At 33.4% G+C, this 14,838-nt stretch overlaps 2 protein-coding genes across 3 annotated transcripts; one reads left to right on the plus strand and one right to left on the minus strand.

Moving 5' to 3' along the window:
• Positions 1-1,758: 1,758 nt before the first annotated feature.
• On the minus strand, positions 1,759-4,514 carry LOC107433338 (uncharacterized). Of its 2 annotated transcripts, none has more exons than XM_048464752.2 (3): positions 4,362-4,514; positions 3,790-3,903; positions 1,759-2,068 (listed from the first exon to the last, which is right to left on the minus strand). In XM_048464752.2, exons 1-3 carry the CDS (start codon positions 4,417-4,419, stop codon positions 1,917-1,919), a joined length of 324 nt encoding a protein of 107 aa, XP_048320709.1. In that variant the 5' UTR covers positions 4,420-4,514; the 3' UTR covers positions 1,759-1,916. The 2 variants fall into 2 exon arrangements, 1 of the variants encoding a protein (XP_048320709.1); XR_007238228.2 differs by lacking the exon at positions 1,759-2,068 and adding an exon at positions 2,608-3,001.
• Positions 4,515-9,306: 4,792 nt separating this feature from the next.
• LOC107433346 (beta-glucosidase-like SFR2, chloroplastic) lies at positions 9,307-14,275 on the plus strand. The gene is made up of 10 exons (XM_016044629.4): positions 9,307-9,549; positions 10,349-10,694; positions 10,837-10,975; positions 11,255-11,421; positions 11,851-12,072; positions 12,225-12,393; positions 12,490-12,723; positions 12,812-12,961; positions 13,044-13,173; positions 13,349-14,275. Exons 1-10 carry the CDS (start codon positions 9,369-9,371, stop codon positions 13,549-13,551), a joined length of 1,941 nt encoding a protein of 646 aa, XP_015900115.3. The 5' UTR covers positions 9,307-9,368; the 3' UTR covers positions 13,552-14,275.
• Positions 14,276-14,838: the final 563 nt, after the last annotated feature.

Here is a 14,838-nt window from a genome sequence, read left to right on the forward strand (position 1 = left end):
CTAAACAGAGACAGAAATAATTGAGTTTAGACCGGTCTCAGAAACCTTCCTTATGATGATCAAGCCCAACTAAAATTTCCAAATTAGGTGCTATATACAGTTTTGGGTTTCCCGTTAATGGCTTTATTTATTTGTTTATTTATCGTCAGGCCCAACCTAGACCAACAAGAACATTTAGTACTGCAAATGAGGACGATTCAGGTATGTCATTAACAGATGTTAATGATGTTAATTTATAAGGTCATGAACTTAAGACACCCTCACTCCCTTTTAGATTATAAATTATTGTAATAATCCAATAAAATTGAATTATGCTAATTAAATCATATAATCAGAACTCATATTTTAGAGGTAGTAATAATTTTTTGTCTTTTAAGCTCTTTCTTACCGAAACCGTTCGAGCAAATTAAAAACGTAAGTGCAAAGCATATTCCAACTAGACTCACAAGAAAATCACAAGAGAAGGGTAATTATTATTATTATTATTATTTTCTTTTGGGTAAACAAAGAAAGAGGTAAGGGTTAAACTATGTTATTCATATTCCTTCTAATCATTACATGCTACATTAATTCAATAATCTATATTTATGAACAATATCACATTATAGTAAATTAAAATATATGAGTCCTACATAAATAGTATTATGTGTTTGATGATGAAAGGTGTATAACACTGCATCATTCATTTAACAATTACTAATAAAATGTTTTTCAATCCAAAGAAAAAGAGAAGCAATGTTGGGGTGCTAATGTATATTCTTAGTGGTTTGCTCAAACAATATTCCAATTAATCTGATTGTGGTTGTCATGAAACCATGGATATATATGTTTTCAAACAAAATGAAATTATTTATCTTCGAATAATATTTTTAATTGAATTCGAATTCTTATATCTTTAATGTTAAAAGAAAAAAAAAAATTTGTTAGACAATCTCACTCTGACTTTATATAAAAATGTAGGGGTTTGCTGAAAGACAATTTTTTTTTTCTTTTTTTTTTTTTTCCCCCTCTTTTATTGGGTTCAAGGAATTATTGGTAGGCAATCTCCGATGGATCTTTGTTAGAACGGAAAGGAGTCTTAATAGGAATGATTAAGAGAAAAAGTAAAAACGGGCCTAATGGAAGTGCCATGTTAGTATGTCACCCAAAGTTGGAAAAAGCTTAGGAAATAGGGGGCCCAAGTGTTTGTTCATACCTAACACTAGCGAAGTTTATCAAATATTGCAATTTTTTTTTTTGCAAAATATTGCGATTTTTAATATCTATACATATGATACTTATTCAAATCAACGTGTCTTCGTTTGTTTTAGAGAGAGAGAGAGAGAGATTGAACAAGGAGGTAAGGTAAAGGGATTTAACTTTTCAATGCCCACTTGTGGACATCATCATTTTGTGCTAGAAGTCACCACTCCCTTCTGAGCTCTTTTTTGCTACACATAACCTGTCAACTAGGAGATCATTATTATTACTACCAATTTCCCTACATCTTACAATTACTTTCACTCCCCACTTAAAAAAAAAAAAAACGAAATTGCCATTTTTTTTTTTTTAATATTTACACATGCTTTGCTGCTTATACTTAATAAGTGGAGTACTTCTAAAAAACACAAAACAGTCTCATTAGAGATACCTCAGCAATAAGATCCATTATTCTTTACATTATTTATATAATTTCTGCAACTTCTGGCTCATTAATCAACATGTGCAGTTGTATGTATGTATACATGCATATGCATATATTGTATATATAAAGTGGGAATAATTTGAAAAAGCTTTAGGATGTGTCCCACGAGTCTCCCTAAATTTTCACAGTAATCGTATATTCCAAAATGTATATATAAAAAGTAATATAACACAAGAAATCCCAAACATATCAGAGAAACATCATTTTCGGGACACATCAAGGGGGCGAAAATTCATAGAAGTAGAGAGGGTCTAGCATTTTGATGATGAATAATTGAAAAGAACTGGATTTGGCAAAGCCCTGAAACCATAATGTATGGTCTACCAAAGTCCACACAAAAGTTCTTTGCGGATGCTGACAGGTTCCCGATGTAGCAATTGGAATCTTGATCAATAATATGCAAAGTTGAATAAAAGAGAAAAAATGAAAAAACAGAAAAAGAAATAATAATAATAATAATAATAATGTAAAGACAATTCAATTCCAATTAGAATGATGGTTCATCATTTTAACGCTTTTTATTCTCTCTCTTCTCTTCGAAAACAATTGGTGTTGAAAATGTCGCCGTGTCCTCAGGTTATAGTCTTTTTAGCTACTACCACTACTAGTATATATTCATTCCAAAAACCATGTGATGCTACTTGAAATTACACCAGTTTTGCTTATCAACATGCGCAATCCATGTCCTTTAATGCTTTGATTGGAAATTGTCCATTGTCTAGACGCAACACTGACTTTTAGGACAAACCCAAGTTTTCTTTTTCTTTATTATATATTTTTTTCCTTATTTTTTAAGAGAAAAATTATACCCTTTTTAGGCTTATCTAATTTGACTTGGTGTACCCAAAATTACGAAGATTTGATGAGGGGATTTTCGCACCACTATTAATTGTTTGACTTTAAAGAAAACAAAATCAAGAAGATAAAAGAAATTAAATCAGGGAATTGGTACTTCTCTTTCTCTCTTCCTTTTCGGCGTTCTCATTTTCTCCTTCTTTCATGCTTATCAAGTTATAAGAAGTTATCATGTTTATAAATTATGAGCTGTGGGGAAAATTTAAAAAAAAAAAAAAAAATTGCTTGCTCTAAGAGCAATCAGCTTTTTCTGGGAACACTTTCCGGGTACAAAAAAAGTCATTTCTAGAGGAAGAGAGAGACAGGGGTAGCTAGCTAGCTCCAATAATACAGTGGATATTTTGTACAGAAGAGCAGTCACGAGGGGAACTCTTTCACAGATCTGAAAGAATATTTATGCTCTTACTTTCTCACCCCAACAACATATAAAACAACGAAACTGATGCCTGCAACAGCATATTTCTGCACACAATAATACAATTCAATTTCATGATGGCCTTAACAGAATATATATATATATATATATATAATATAGAGACAGAGAGCTAGACTTTATAATTATACATATCTTTATCTTTCTCTATTTTTTTCACCGAGTAAAAACAACATATTTGTCATTAATATTCTGAGTAGTACTCATTTTTCAAATTTTTTTTTTTTAACCCTTTACAAACCCTGTCTTCAAGGACCACAGATTTAGCATTTTCTTGAGTTTTCCTACAATTACATGTTTGGGAAACAAAAGAAAAAAAAAAAAAAAAAAAAACCCAAGTTGAAAATTTGAGTTATCCACCAGAAGCAGTACTACTGCTTTGCATGAAGCACTGGGAGAGAAAGGAGAGAGACATAGAGTAGTAGTCTCTAGTAGGTAACCAAAGTAGTCCTTGTACATGGCAAATTGGCAATATTTTTCAAAAGAGATAATATAGGCTAATTAAGTTGGGACAGCTCAGGAGGGATAGACAAGGAAGGAGAAGATGAGTGGGACGGGAATGGGGAAAAAGGGTGGTGAAATTCTATATCAGATAACTCTGATACAGAAAAAAGAACAAACAAGGTGCGGGGTCTTACAAGGTCAAGAAAAGGTCTTACAAGGTCAAGAAGATCGAAAACAAAATAAAAAAGAGAAAAGAACATAGATTAAGAAGTTGGATGATGAAGAATGTAGGAAAATATAACAAGCTCAGGTAGGATAGCACCCGATTAACATGAACAGCCAGAAACCAGTAATAACCAACAACTAGTTTCACCTCCATTTTCAAAGCCAGACAAGTTTTCTTTTGGATTTCCTTGAATTGAAAGGTTAAACATGGTTGATGCTCCTTTTCTGGACCCATGCATTGTAATAATGGCTTGAAGGTGACCTGCACACAAAGTGAATATGGGTGAACTTGTTCTACATACATCACCAACAGGAGCAGTGATAATGAAAGAGAAAGGAATATGGAAAGACCAAGACCAAAATTTTTGTAACCCAAATGGAGAAACTTCAAAGAAACGAAAACATTAAAAAGCGAAAAAAAAAAAAAAAAAAGTACTTGAAAAACCATGCTATCTACCCATTTGCCTCAATTACATGACAAATAAATACAAATGTATGCAAGTACAACATATATATCTTTGTCTTTCTACGAGTAACACATCAATTATCTATCTATCTATCTATCTATCTATATATATATATATATATGCTTTGAAAAATATTCTTAAACGTATATGATGGTTTTTAATTTGTAACACTTATTGAAAGAGTTATAAAGTTGAGCTGAATTTCAATATTCTATATAAGTATCTTTTATTATATATATAGATATCACCATACCTTGTTTTTTTGGTAAAAATATCACCATTCCTTGTTGAAACTTGTGTCTTGCTCTCATCCTTAGAAATAGAAAGCTTTTAGAGAGAGAGAGAGAGAGAGAGGAAAAGAAGAAAGAAGGAAGGAAAGAAAAATATAATGAATGGAAAAGGTGAAGGAAGCGGCGGGGTATATAAGGAGAGGAAAGGCAGTGGGCTTCCCTGATGGACCTGACAAGGACAGGTCCAAGGCCCAGAAAGAATGTCATCGGACCTTATGACGTCATAATGAGCGGCCTGCCCAGCTCCCTGACCGGCCTGCCCGGCGGACCCTCTTCTCGCCCTTTGCATCTTTTGTAGTAAAATGAACAACGGTCAGTCAATGGGCCAAACTCTGTTTCCCCCAATATAATTTAACATTGTTTGTCCGTACCATCAAATATTACCAATACAAATCATCTGATCTCCACGTGGCGGATTCTGATCCGTCGATGAGGTGGGGTAACTGTTTGCTCTTGTGGGTTCCCATAATTTGCCAAGTTTCCGTGTAGATGACTCTCTCTCTCTCTCTCTCTCTCTATATATATATATATATCACTCTTTGCCCATGTACGGCATCAGACTGCAGGGGAACTTTTGTTTCCACAATTATAAAATTCAATTTATTTGTAATATAATTGGTCATTGTCTGTTTTGTTTATTAATCATTAAACCCAAATTAAAGAACGTGAACTTTTGACTATTCCTCAGGAAAACCAAAAAGCAAAAAGAAGTTTTTTTTTTTTTTTAATTTTTTTTATTTAAAGTAGACACTCGGTGTTTGACTATTCTTTCTTGTAAATTGAAATTTGTGAAGACAGCTAAGAATTGCATTAAAATGAGTAAGCTTTTTGTTGGGTATAGTCATAATTAAGGATATTTTCTTAAGGGATCCTGAGCTTGAGATGATGACATGTCACTTTTCCTTTCAAGTCAAATGAAAAATCAAAAAGCTAGTAACAGATTCACCAAACAAAAAGAACAATACTAGTAAAAGTATTATTTAGACTTAGAATTTGTCAACTTTTTGATTACCGACCCATGGCATTTGGTTTGCAAGTTTTATTAATTTGTTAATCAATCAGGTACCGCTATGTTAGTTGGTATTTAAAAAGTTGATAAGTAAATTGATGTTGGTAATTTTTATAATGATGATTTAAATATAAAAATAATTGTTCCTCACCTTTAATATATAAAAATAGAAAAAGAAAAATGATTTTGGTGCCAAAAGTTTGACTGTGAAGGTAAATAAATAAAGTTTTTGAATTGGGTTAATATTTTATATATGCTATCAAACACAAATGGCCAAAATTGGCACTTGAATGTAAATGTAGTAGGCCATATATAGTTGGGCAGAGAGATGGGGGAACATAGAATCTAGGTAAGTGGAATAAAACCTTAAAGAAAACATGAAAGTTGTAAACTACAACATTAATTGTTTGTTTTACTATAAGCTTAATTAATTCTTTAATGTTTTGGAGTTTATTTATTTATTATTATTATTATTTCCAAGGGCTTGCTGGCTTTAGAGGCTTATACATTACCATCACAGTCTCCCAAGGTTTTGGTCAAAGCAATAGGAAAGTCTTGGTCACCTTCCCTAGTAGTACCTTGGCCTGCGTTTCTTTATTATATTTCTTATCTCTTTGTTTCACATGCTTTAGAGGACTCCTTAATTTTATACGATCTCATATTCTTACCAATTGCTAACTAAGTATATATTACAAAGGAAAAAAGAAATTTGAGCTCAAAATTAATTTTGGTGCAACAACTGCGTATAAGAAAGAAAAAGAGAAATGAACAATTAATATATAGATAGCAATCAAAGAGGGTAGATTTAGCAGGTTTTTGTTTGGAAGGCAGAAAGTCATGGAACTTGGCGAGGCAAAAAGGAAAAAAACAAAGAAAATTGTATTTTTCATGATTGGGCAAAAACAAGATGTTTTTGGAAGTATTGAACACGTGTGAGTGTGTGAAGAATTGGCAGAAGTAAATAAGAATATTTATGTGATGCACCAATAGGAGGGAGGCAGGTAATTAGCAGGCCAGGCCAGCTAGTTGACCTCTTCTTATTCTTCTTCTTCATCCACCACCATTCCTTCACTTTCACTGCCTTAGCCCTTTGGCTTCATTATAACAGCCTGCTCTCTTCTCTGACTCAGGGGAGATAGACATCTAGTACACCTTTTTTTCTTTTTACCCTTTCAATAATAAACTTTACCACCTCTCTCTCTCTCTCTATATATATATATATATATACACATAACACAAACACACTATATATATATATATACATGTATATATGGTAATAGAGTTCGCAGTAAATAAAGTAGTAGTAGTAGTACTGGTTGTTCCTTTCTTATTGTACTCGGGATCACCAAACTCAACGGAGTAATATTTACTAGCTATAGAAACTGATCTCTGCTCCATAGAAACAAACCCATTGATCGATTTGTGTTTCTCGTGATCATTGCTTCTCTTCAATATCATATATATATATATATATATATGTATGTATTATATGTATGTATCTCATTTTATATATATATATATATATATATCATTTTATATAGAAAGAGAAAAAGAAAGAAACTATAGATATATTAAATGGTCGTATTCATATTAATTTTACGTAGTACGTATATATTTTACATATGTGTATGTATGTATGCGGATAAAAAAGAAAAAGTGACTAGTGGAAAATAGAGACAAATAATTAATTAAGATGCTCTTATATATCATGATGACTCCCTGAAAAATTAAACCCCGGCCATTTACCTTTTCACCTCCAAAGAATCTTTTGTTTTTTCACCTCCAAAGAATTAAGCTTAGTGTAATTCAAATAATGAAATATGGGGTACATAATTCGAATAATATTTATCAATGGAGCAAATCAATTAAATTAAGCTCAGTTAAAATAATATATACACGTAGGGATTAATTATACATGGAGAAAGTTGATGTGACCCATGAAGGGAGGCGAATAATTAGAAAACCAAATATGGAAAAGGAATCAGAGGAAATACAAAGAGACATGCACTAGAAGGAAAAGAAGAAGAGAAGGTGCAAAGTATCATGTAGCTTGAATAGAAAACCCAATGGTCTGTGCTCAGAGAAACTACATAGTACCATTTTTGTTTTCCAGCTGAGATTACTTTGATCATCAATTTGCATAACCAAATGAGGTAAACAATCATACACCAAATTTTGGTGTAAAAAGAGATAGAGATCTAGATCCAGATCAAAATCTAATCAATATGAAATGAATGTTAATTTTCGATCAGTACATATGTCACTATATATTTCGGAATTTTGCATCTATGTACAATATAGTGGAGCTAGCTGTTCTTGTATTGGATTTTTTGACAAGAGAAGGTCCATTTGGGGAAGAAATTGTGTGGGAAACCAACAAAATACCCTGCAAAGATTCTTACTTCTTGCAGAGAAAATTGAAGAAAACAAAATTATATGTGTGAATTATTTGAATTTGTTTTTCGTGGTCCACCTACATTTTCCAGGCAAAAGTGTTACATCCAAATCCCTTTTCCATTTCCTTGTGCAGACTCCCATACTCGTGAAATGTACGTAACATTTTTTTTTTCTTTGTTCATTGAAAATTTTGGAGGTTTTCCAAAATAATAGTGCAATAACATCAAATTGTATTAAAACATTTATCAAATAATGTAGCATAATGATGCATTATTATTTTATTGCTTAACAAATAAATATAGATAAGTAAATATTAAAAGAATAAGTATAATTTAATATATAAATTAATAAAATAATATCACATCATTTAATAAACTATTTGATATTTAATATTATTGTTTTAAAAAAAACACGTCAATTAGTGAATTTATATAACTTGAAAAATATTGTTATTCATCACGAGTGGCTTGGCTTAGGGGTTTATCTAATTGTCATGAATCATCACTTGGAAACCCTAATGTTGCGCATGATAGTTCGAGTTGATCAGCATAACTCGTGAATGTTCACCACCATCAAATAATTGAAATATAATTCAGTTTCTAACTCAGGACACTCTTATATTGTGCGAGTACAAATGAAAATTTATTTCATTTTTGGAACGTGGAAAATGTTCCACGTGAACTAGTTTGCATATTGTTCACAACTCATTTAATTTGTAGGAATTATCTGAATTAGTATTTCTGCTCATTTGCATATTAATGCTGAGATTTTAACTCAATAACAAGTCTTGAAGTCTTTGTTAAATTAGATTTAAATATAACTATTTTCGGTTTGTTTTGTTCAGAAGCAACTAATTCAAATTATGACCACTAACATAAAATTCGCTTAGGCATCAAACTCAGTCATAGATTTCGTAATTCAATTTCATTATCTTGTTTATAAAAAAAATAAAAATAAAAAATTATTATCTTTAATTGGATTTGGATTGGGCCAAATTTTAGTCCATTATAAGTGTGAATGAATTTCAATACATAAAAACCCAACCCAATATGATAGGAGGGAGCTAAATCTTTCCATTTCTTTTGTTTTTAAGAAATCTCTAGAATTTTAAAAGTATTTATATTATACATATTATCCATGCCAATAGTGGACAATATGTCACAATACTGTAAAAGAAAAAGAAAATAATAATAATAACTGAAAAAATGGAATTGATGGGCTCTTTGTGTGGGCATAAAATTGGGTTGGGCTGGACCACCATCTTCTCGTGGCTGCCTTTCAGTGATCCAGATTCCAGAACCGCCCACTTTATCCAATGTCCACCTACCCTTTACGTGCCATTGCATAGGAGAGAATAGTCAGTTGTCAGTCACGTCAGTGAGGGAATAGCGTGCACTACACGCCCTTTGTGGGCCCCCAAGGGCACAGTCAGACGGATTATCTTCTAAAGTACAGTACACGTGGACAAATCCTTTTCTCCTCCTCCTCACCCACACACCATTCATACATTCATATGGTCATAATTTAGAGCGCTCAGAGTCGTATCCAAAACAAAAATCGGGAAATGACGATTGTAGCAATTTTCGTAACGGCGACGAAGGTCGCCGGAATATTGGTTACAGTCACCGTCGCCGCCAACGCATTCTCTTTCTCGATCTTCAGGAAGAAGAATCTCCGCCGGTTTCAGTCGCCTATCGACGAGTCCTCTGACACACTCGCCGTCTTCAATATCAACGTCGAACAAGGTATAATTTGCTAAACCAGCACTAAATAGTAGCTTCGTGATCTTTGACAACTTAACTTTTAGAGCAAAATTCCTTTCTCAGATTAACTTTTTGACTTTTGGTTGAGAGCTGGTTGACTGGCGATCAACTTTGAAAAAGCGAAAGGAAAAATATTTTGTGAAACTTGGATCTTTAATTTTTTTCTGGAGGATTAATCTTTTGAATGGAGATTCATTTCTAGTAAATGAAGGAACTACAATTTTCAAAAAGTAATTGTTCTCGGAATAACTGGAAGATTAAGGTGAATATAGAGTTAAACAACATGCATTGGAGTTATAAAATAGTTATGTTATTAGGCTACTTATTAATGTGTTTGTTGCCACGCCACATGTTTGTGTCGCTGGAGTGAGTTGGAATAGTAAGAAGAATCACTCTCTGTGTGCCTTGGTAATGGTTTATAACCAAATATATATGAATGAGAATGATCTCTCTGTAAGTAATTGCAGCTGAATTTACTACAATATTTCAACTATTCAATTCTAATAAGAATTATTTGACCATTAGTTAAAATTGTTGTGTTTATAAACTCTCACTACTGTGGAGTAATATTTTGTTTCCTTTATATGTTTTTTTAAGAACTAATGCTGTGTATAGTTTGCATCCAAACTTGAATTAAACCTGAAAATTACTAATGATGATTTGTTGTTCTTGGAAAAACATTTGCTTATAACTTGGTTACTTATAACATTGGAGTTCAATAGATGGGTGAGTTTCATATTTGTCAATACTGTTCAAGTGTTTGCAATGTGATTTTCTGCAGATGAGGAAAAAGAGTTTTTCTTTGGGTTGGCAACAGCACCAGCACATGTGGAAGACAGCTTGAATGATGCTTGGCTTCAGTTTGCGGAAGAAAACCCTTGTGACCGACCAGAGAACCAGCAACCAGCAGACGCTGTAATTGGTTCAGCTAGTGGAGATGGAGGGTCCCAGCAAGCTTCATCAGCTGGAAAATATACTCAGAAAAAAACAAAGATGAAGCCTCTCAAGATATCTATGGAAGCCATGATTAGAGGATTCAAAAAGTATATAGAAGAAGGAGAAGAAGAATCTGTTCCAAATGAAGAATGTCATCATAAAGTAGCTGCATGGCACAATGTTCCACACCCGTAAGCTTGAAGATTTGCAATTTGACATCTTGAAAGTAGTGAAACAAGATAATCATGCTTACTAGATGCCTTTGTATCTTATTTATTGATTATGTTAGTTTGTTGGCTTTAAGGGTAAAGTGAACTCTTATATTGGTTACAGGGAGGAAAGGCTAAGGTTTTGGTCTGATCCAGATACAGAACTAAAACTAGCGAAGGATACTGGCATTAGTGTGTTTCGGATGGGAATAGATTGGTCTCGGATTATGCCAAAGGAGCCAGTCAATAATCTCAAAGAATCTGTGAGTCTGATTTCGACAGTTCATGTTCTTATAACGCCAGTCAGTGTTACATATCGCTATTAGTGGAAATATATATGAAAAAGAAGAAGATACATCTGTTTTAAAACTTTCTATGTAGATGTGAATATAAAATCCAATTGATCTGTTGTAGAGGCTGGTATGGATGAAGTTCATAGCATAGTGTTTTAGTATCTTTGGTTACTAAGCTATTTGGAGCATTATAAATATTATTATTTCAAGTTTTGAAGGAATTCTTCTTTTGATGATGTTAGTGTTTAGATTAATTACGCAGCATTGGAACGCTATAAGTGGATTATACATAGGATTCGCTCTTATGGAATGAAGGTGATGCTGACTCTTTTTCATCACTCATTACCACCATGGGCTGGGAAGTATGGCGGGTGGAAGTTGGAGAAAACGGTTGATTATTTCATGGATTTTACCAGGTTACTCTTCCTTTTAGTGATATGTCACTAATAATTTTATACTGTTGAGATTTATGAATACATACTTTAAATGTATGCTAGTTATTCTCCTGTTTTTATAAGTTTTATGGAATATGCAATGCAACCAAAATAGATACAACTATGATGGCTTTTGTTGGACCAGAACACCTAGTGAGTACTTTCCTCTTATCCAAACCCTCTATGTTCCAATAGAACTTGACCAAAGTCGCTCCCTACTTCATGTCGATATAATATGGTCAATTTCCTGCTTCTGGTTGTCACAATATCTAAAATCTTCTTCCACATAAAAAACCCAGTTTCTCAAGGAAAATTTGCTTATTGTTTTTCTATCTATGTACAGTGACTCATATATTTCCTCTCAGTTTCCTGAGCTTCTAATTTATTATTATTATTATTATTTTTTTTCAGGCTTGTTGTTGATGCTTTTTCAGATATGGTAGATTATTGGGTAACGTTTAATGAACCTCATGTCTTCTGTATGCTTACGTACTGCGCTGGTGCTTGGCCTGGTGGTCATCCTGACATGCTGGAGGTTGCGACTTCTGCTTTACCAACTGGTGTTTTCCAACAGGCCATGCATTGGATGGCCATTGCACACTCAAAAGCTTATGATTATATTCATGCACAAAGGTTTGTGCTAGTCATAATACCTCTCCTGAAAGAAGATTGTGAATAGATTCCTCATAAATTTGTGTTGGCTTTGTGCATCTCTTGCTCATTTAAAGTACAAGCTAATATTGTTTATAATGTTTTCTGGGTTTCTTGTGTTCATCTTCCATCAGTATCTCAACAAAACCAAAAATTGGAGCAGCACACCACGTCTCATTTATGCGGCCATATGGTCTCTTCGACATTGCTGCAGTTTCACTAGCTAATTCCCTGACTCTCTTTCCCTATATGGATAGCATTGCGGATAAGCTGGATTTTATAGGCATAAACTACTATGGGCAGGTTGTACTACCTTTCCCACCTAGAAGAATGTGTCCTTACTGTTCATACATATTAAAAATATTGAGACCTCTGACATAATTTTCTCGCACAAATCAGGAAGTGGTGGCCGGTTCTGGACTGAAGCTAGTGGAGACAGATGAATATAGCGAATCTGGACGTGGGGTCTATCCTGATGGCTTGTATCGCATGCTGCTACAGTTCCATGAAAGATACAAACATTTGAATTTACCGTTCATCATTACAGAGAATGGAGTATCTGATGAGACAGATTTAATCCGTCAGCCATATCTGCTTGAGCATTTGCTAGCTGTTAATGCAGCCATGATCATGGTTGACTTAAGAATGGATCTCTCTGTTTTTGAGTTAAAATGTTCCTTAGGAATTAATGGGTGCTAAACATGCATGTGTTGTTTCTTAGGGTGTCCCTGTGCTTGGTTACCTGTTTTGGACTATTTCTGATAACTGGGAGTGGGCAGATGGATATGGTCCCAAGTTTGGACTTGTAGCTGTTGATCGGGCCAATGGTCTTGCTCGGATACCACGTCCTTCATACCATCTATTTACTAAAGTTATTCCTATTACCTCATTGCTCATGTTTCTTTCCTCTAATTGGGCTCTTTAATAAATTTCCTTGCATGTCTATGTTTTAGGTGGTCACCACAGGTAAAATTACACGTGATGATCGAGCACGTGCATGGAACAAACTCCATGGAGCTGCTAAAGAGAAGAAAACTCGTCCATTTTATCGGGCAGTTAATAAACATGGTTTGATGTATGCAGGTAAACCATGGAGCTCAAAGTTCTTTTACTCTCAAATTAAAATCTCTACTTTGCTTTAGGATTTGGCATTCTGTCTTCCATATTTTCTCAAAAGGAAAAACTTTAAACTGGGTGGTTTATTGATATCCTATCAAAAACTATAAATGATGATTTCTTTTCTTCATTCTTGCATCAGGTGGCCTTGATGAACCTATACAGAGACCTTATATTGAACGGGATTGGCGGTTTGGACACTATGAGATGGAAGGTCTTCAGGATCCATTAAGTCGTTTATCGAGATTCATTCTTCAACCTTTTTTCTCTCTAAAGAGGAAAAAGAAACTTAAAAAGGATGATCCTCCGTTGGTTCTTCAACCTCTTGAGTTTAGCGTCGAATGACATACTGGTGGATGTGTGGATGCTTCCTCTTACATTACCACCAAAGTTCAGTCTCTGGAACTCATATATATAAGGTCTCTAGAACTCATATATATAAGGTACATCAACTCCAATCTGTAACGTAATCTAACAACAACCGAGTTTGCATAAATTCTACGGACTTTATCTGTTAAAAGAACTAATCAGTAGCAGACGCATAATCTCTCTCGATTATTTCTGCTGATTGGATAAGAATATTGTGCTTCAGGTCATTCGTAGTGGATGAAATAATTCAAATCAGTCTTTAACTCTGTCTGAATATAATATAATATCTTGGAAGCTTAAGTGCGGGTTGAAGGGAGGCCAGTATAGTATGAAAAAGTTGACTCTTCTCAACAAGCCTAGCCTTCCTGAATTCACTATTTCCAGATTGGTGAAAGTCTCCCTTGAAGATGATTTTCCCAGAAATCCCACAAAGTGATTTTTTGATATTGGATCCCATTGTTTGAATGGTTGGTTCAATGTCCCCTTAAAAGAATGTAAATTTTATGGTATTTATGCGACTCATACGATGACAATGACCTGCTTGCTGTATACTTGAGTGGTACTGAGGAAACTCCATTGAGATTGGTTTTGTTTGCCAAGCAATTTGGATAAGATGGAAACTTTGAAGTGTTGGTTACATCGAGAACAAACGATTGATTTTAATTTTTATACTCTTTTTATAATTATATTTTAATTGGTATTTAGATTCTTTTAATTATATATATATATATATATATATATATTAAAAGCACTTTGAAAAAACGCATTACGGACCCCCTTTGTTTAACCAAAAATGACATAAAGCTATGATAAGGAAAAAAAAAAGAAAAAAAAAAAAGACATAAAGCTAGACAAGCCACGACTATTTAATAAATTTTTTTTTTTGGGTGTATACCACTATTTAATAATTAGAAAAGTGAATTTACAACTTTATGTGAAAATGTTCATATATATTAAAGAAAGCAAAAACACATGACATATGCTTAGAAATTATTCTTTTTCGTTAACAAAATATGTAAAGAATATAATGTAGAACACAGTAGAGAATAGGTAAAATGTAAATATATATTCTTACCTTATCATGCATGTCATTCTATTGTTTCATAGTCTCTATTTATAAGCTATAGGGGGGTATAGTTGTACATAATGTTGATGGATGTTGATGTTAAATCAATTATATAAGTCAAGGTTACATAAATTACAATAATAATAACAATAACAGTGTAGAAGTGGTTACACAGTTATAATGACATGGGGAGTTAT

This window comes from Ziziphus jujuba, chromosome 11, assembly GCF_031755915.1.
Source record: "Ziziphus jujuba cultivar Dongzao chromosome 11, ASM3175591v1".
In the NCBI taxonomy this organism is placed as follows: Eukaryota; Viridiplantae; Streptophyta; class Magnoliopsida; order Rosales; family Rhamnaceae; genus Ziziphus; species Ziziphus jujuba.

Bases quoted from the DNA above. Each gene is read 5' to 3' on its own strand.
- LOC107433338 (XM_048464752.2), bottom strand. From the start codon at position 4,419: ATGAGAGCAAGACACAAGTTTCAACAAGGAATGGTGATATTTTTACCA. The intron at 3,904-4,361 runs GTATGGTGATAT...CTTTGTGTGCAG, and splicing joins ATTTTTACCAAAAAAACAAG to GTCACCTTCAAGCCATTATT. The intron at 2,069-3,789 runs GTGAAACTAGTT...TTATTGATCAAG, and splicing joins GTCTGGCTTTGAAAATGGAG to ATTCCAATTGCTACATCGGG.
- LOC107433346 (XM_016044629.4), top strand. From the start codon at position 9,369: ATGACGATTGTAGCAATTTTCGTAACGGCGACGAAGGTCGCCGGAATA. The intron at 10,695-10,836 runs GTAAGCTTGAAG...TATTGGTTACAG, and splicing joins TGGCACAATGTTCCACACCC to GGAGGAAAGGCTAAGGTTTT. The intron at 12,073-12,224 runs GTTTGTGCTAGT...ATCTTCCATCAG, and splicing joins GATTATATTCATGCACAAAG to TATCTCAACAAAACCAAAAA.